We start from the raw sequence: 5,005 nt of genomic DNA on the forward strand, positions 1-5,005 counted from the left end.
ATATATATATATATGGAATAATGGAATATTTGTATAATTTAAATATAAGTCACAATGTTGTTACTGATTTCTGTTTTACTCCATATTTTACATACTTCTCCTGTGATGTGATTTTCATGCTCGTTTTCATTTGGGAAAGAATAGTAAATTCGATGTTGCACTTTAACATTTTCTTTCAAATTTAGCTTATTCATTAGTGTCTTTGCAACGTTCCTCTTCTCCCACTCTGTGTCTTTTTGGCTCTGTGGGTATTTATTTAGAATTATTTTATTCAACACATTAATTCAACACATAAAAGGGAAAAAGAAGATTGATATAAAGTGTATTGTAGCCGTGGCTATTTATTGCATACTATTTTATATATATACATTTATGAACACAAAATATCAAATATGGATCATCATTCAGGACTAAATCATTGCATTTGTTATATAAATAATCTTATTATTATTATTATTATTATTATTATTATTATTATTATTATTATTGTTGTTGTCCATATTAAATTAAATATAGTAATATGTATATAATCATAGCTAATTCCAGAGTTTTATGTTTTAAATTTAGATAATGTAAGTATGAATGCTAAAACTTTTTTTAAAAAGCAGATTGCAAAGAAAATTTTAGAAATATGCTAAACATTACTTATGGATAAATAAGCTAATGAAGAATATTAGTTTTTAGGTTCAACTATATAAATTATAAAAACTGAAAAACACCAATTGTGTTATTTTAGAGCTACAACTTAAAGGGATGTTTCCATTTTGCAGGAATGGTAGTACTTTACAGTATGTGCAACAGTACCCACAATCAATGTACTAACCTGAAACTCAGTGAAGAATGCAACATGTCGCATTTCGATATGTAAGGGACAGTTTTTTTTCTTTCCCATTCTTGTGTTTCGCTCCTTAATCCCTTGAGGATGATCCTGTTTTTTCTGTCGTAGAACAAGTGATAATTGATTTTGATATATTTAATACATACATTACTAGTTTATCATCTTATCACATTTCATTGAAATTTTAGTTATGATATTACCCTTGCTAGTTTTTCTGCCCTTAACTTCTCTTTCTTTTTCTTATTAGAACCACTATCTGGACCCATGTGGCAGAGCAGCTTGCAGCGTCCAATGACCGTAAAGGGAACTCCTGAGTAGTGGATTGCAACGCCTTCATTCTCATTTCTTGATGTTGTTGCCCAAGTTATTCTTGTGATGTTAATATCTGAAATGAACAATACTAGAAATGTAGTGCAAAAAAACCAAATGGTGACCTGAAAGCGTGGGGTGTAGACTGTCGATTGGGAGGTGTGAGGAGGGTGTTATCCCTATTACAAGTCTCTTATACAAATCTAGATGTGTATAAGAGACAGGGGCTGTGCAGAATCATTTACATTGCCATAAACAACCATAACAACAGGACCTGTGTCATACGCCCGACATATTACAATCATCCAAATGTACTGTAGTCCAAACTTCACTTGATTTCTCCCTAAAAAGTAATAACAACATTTAGTAATAGAAAATCATTTTGGTAACTGAAAGTCATGTTTCATAATTGTTTTTAAAAATAAAGAAGCTCTGTTTAAAGTTTTTTTTTTTCACTTAATACGTGCTTAATTTTTTCTGATTCTTACATAAAATTATCTGGTATATGCTATGTTAATTCAGTTAGGCTAAAAAAATAATTTACCAGCTTATATTCATTCCCCCTCATTGATTTTTGGTCTTGCCTCACAATTCTGTATTTTATTATAAATAATATTAAAAATAACCAAGAATTATTATTTCAGTAGACTTAATTTGTTTTTTTTTTTTTTTTTTTTTTTTTTTTTTTGGCTTTTATGAACTTTGAAATCAGTTATTGTATTTAATACCTTAAATATGCAATACAAATTTTCATTCATTATAGAAAAAAAAAATAGAAAAGGCCTCTTAATGATTCTGTATAAGTTGGTCGTTATTTTAATTAGCCTTTAATTAAGCGTATACAGGATGTGTTTTCAAACATCTCATTGTTCTGAATAGGCTGTCCGGTTTAAACAGTCATTTTTTAAAATTTAATGTGCCAAAATCTTGATTTAATTGCAGAGAAAATACTAAATAAATGTCATGAAAGCCGAGGTCAATACAACTACTGGGCAATGTTATTATTAGTTTGATACCACCCCTGTTATAAATAATATTTTGAAACTCAAGAGAAGTGACCTACAAATCTTCACACAGATTAGAAATTTCTCATTTAATACCTACTGAAGGAGACACTGATTGATCTAGGATATACTGTAGACACCGTCATAAAAAAAATCACATTCAATGTGCTACTACAGCATAGGACCAGGCATTCACACTCTGAGAAAAGGTAACATTGAGTCTGATGATAATTCACCCGAATAATGCCGATGTGTCAATGCTCTTGGTTCCCTTCTATTGATAATAGCCCTAATCTGTTTTGATTATAATTGACAGTAAAATAAACTTACATTGATTTCTTCAGATATGATGTGTTTCCAATGCAAATTTGATCTGAGCGTGGTTTGCAGGACTTTCCCGCTCGCATTCAACATCGCGCGTATACGCCAAATACGCGATGAAGAGGATTATTCGGCGGCAAAAGAAAAAAAAAATAGATTTGTGTTGACCATTGGCTAGGCTTATATATTTACCAGATGTTTTGTAGGGCCGAGGACCTCGTAAGTTAGGTAACTTGACAGGTAAGCCTAGAGTTGGTTGGGACGTGTCTCTGGGGAAACACTTTACCATTGTCCATCCTAGCGTTAACTGCTCTTAAAATCCCCTCCATCCTCCCCATACATCCCCCATATTTTTGACATAGATCAGCGTTTTCACCCAGACTCAGGGTTGGCTAGTTAAATTATATGCCTGTGATTATAGGCCTATGTACGGTATACCCCATATTTGTTATTTTAATTAAAATTATTGTAATACATACGATACTTTACTTAGTCTTCTATGGTAAAATCATTCTTGTGATAACCGTTTTACAAGTAATACAAAATGTTACATGCATGTTATTTGACTATGTATATGGTGAACAAATTGTTTTAATATGAATTTATGTAGTTAAGAACATTTTGATTATATATCTTTAATGGTTATAAGACAGTAATGGTCGTATCTAGTTTATGGTATTATCTCGGCCAGTGCTTTAACCAAACCTGTTTTATTTTCGTCATAATAAATGACAATTTCCATCCGATGATGGTTGTTCTTGTATCTTCATTTATTTGCCTGTGTACTCGCCGCTAGGGACACAAACATTTTAATAGTACATCAATACAAACAAATATGTTTTTTCCAGTACACATATTCAATAAAATTCGGTAAACGACTGACGCAAACAATCAAATAATGTAGACGATTTTATTTGTTTAATGTCGTCCTAATAGCGAGTATATTTGAAGTCATTAAAACATTATAAAAAAAAAGCACTGTTTCCTTAATATTTAGGTAGAATAGGCATGGGAAAATAACTTAACATACTTAAAACGATTTAAAACAAGACGATATTAATTTATAAAATAAAAACTTTGATATTATTACTAGACTTCAGATTTACATAAATTATTAATAAATCGGCCCGGTTAATTATGTTCAATAGGCCTACTTAATAATAATAATAATAATAATAGATAAATTTATATAGGGTAAATAGACGAGGTCTTTTTAAACATTAAAAAACGCCTATATCTGGTCGCTTATGGTGGATGATTCCTTGATCTGTTCTACATTTTATTGCAACGAAGTAGTACAATATAACAATATTTCCTTCAGGACAACTTAATTGGTTTTTTTTTTCTACATTTTGCTATCCGTGTGATCAATGCCTCTACACGGTGTGATTAAACCAGGGCACTTCGCCAACAACAAGATCAGGAATGATGGCGCAGCACTACTGGAATTATGCATGACGTCAACATATACGAAGCCACGCCCCTCGGCTGAACCCGTTGTATTTAGCAACTACCCGCGGTGCAGTACTGGGTAATAAAACATATACAAGCGTTAGTTGGCGTCCTACACTATCTGCGTAGAGCGTATCGTTTTTTGACGCTCTCAATGAGCGTTGTTGGCTCTCTTGTTCTATTTATACTCTTTGGCCACACCCACGTACAACCACCAAGCATTGTAGGACGGTGGATACACCGTACATAAAACATATAATATATCTAGAACAATTCCCATACGGACACAACCAAAAACATTCAACGAAAGCAACGTGAAAATAAGCTACGGCTACATGAATATGAATTCCATCATCAGGGGACACAGCTTAAGAAAATTAAATAGCCCTATTACAATATAAATTTTCACTTCTCTGCATATGACTTCTGCATTTTATACATCTACCCAGTTTTTATTGTTCATAAATGTTAATGATAAATGAATCATAATTATATTATATTAGGCTCATATATTACCCAATGTTTTCTATTCCATTATATTTATCAGTATCATTGTAGCTTACCCTCCTCAATATCAGCTACATTGTTTTTTACACTTTTTAAACAAATTATCTTGCTCCCTGCATATATCACTATCTCTGTGTCTCCATTATTGTATATCTCACTAATCACCCACTTTTATTTAAAGCCGATTATTTATTGTATTATCTGATCTTATCTGATTCGTTTCCTGACTAAAATATTTTGTTTTCTACTGTATAACCACTCAGCGTTTTTGCATCACTATACTACCATAGGGGGAAACGTTAACAATGGAAAGGGTTAAAAATAATACCTTAAGGCGAAAATACTGCCGCTAAGGGGAAATTTTAACAACGTTAAGGCGAAATGTAGACAAAGGATTTTTTACCCTATGAGTTAGTTAGGAGTAGTGTATATATATAATATATAACTAATAGATAAGAACTTCCCAAAGGAGAACCCACTAAACAAGATCTTTAACAGAAACACGGTGAAAGTCAGCTACAGCTGTATGCCGAACTTTGCCAACGTTATCAAATCTCACAACGCAAAAACTGCT

The 5,005-nt window shown here is 32.0% G+C and overlaps 1 protein-coding gene across 1 annotated transcript in view; it reads right to left on the bottom strand.

The window, feature by feature from the left end:
* The window catches only part of LOC117100667, a 5,605-nt gene extending 4,844 nt beyond the window's left edge, over window positions 1–761 (bottom strand). Inside the window, exon 1 of the mRNA XM_033240455.1 lies at window positions 96–761. Coding sequence (XP_033096346.1) covers window positions 96–194 — 99 coding nt within the window. The 5' untranslated portion in view covers window positions 195–761. The remainder of the gene's footprint in view (window positions 1–95) is intronic.
* Window positions 762–5,005: the final 4,244 nt, after the last annotated feature.

This window comes from Anneissia japonica, unplaced genomic scaffold (assembly GCF_011630105.1).
Source record: "Anneissia japonica isolate Jap-2015-1 unplaced genomic scaffold, ASM1163010v1 scaffold288202_len37801_cov127, whole genome shotgun sequence".
NCBI classification, from domain to species: Eukaryota; Metazoa; Echinodermata; class Crinoidea; order Comatulida; family Comatulidae; genus Anneissia; species Anneissia japonica.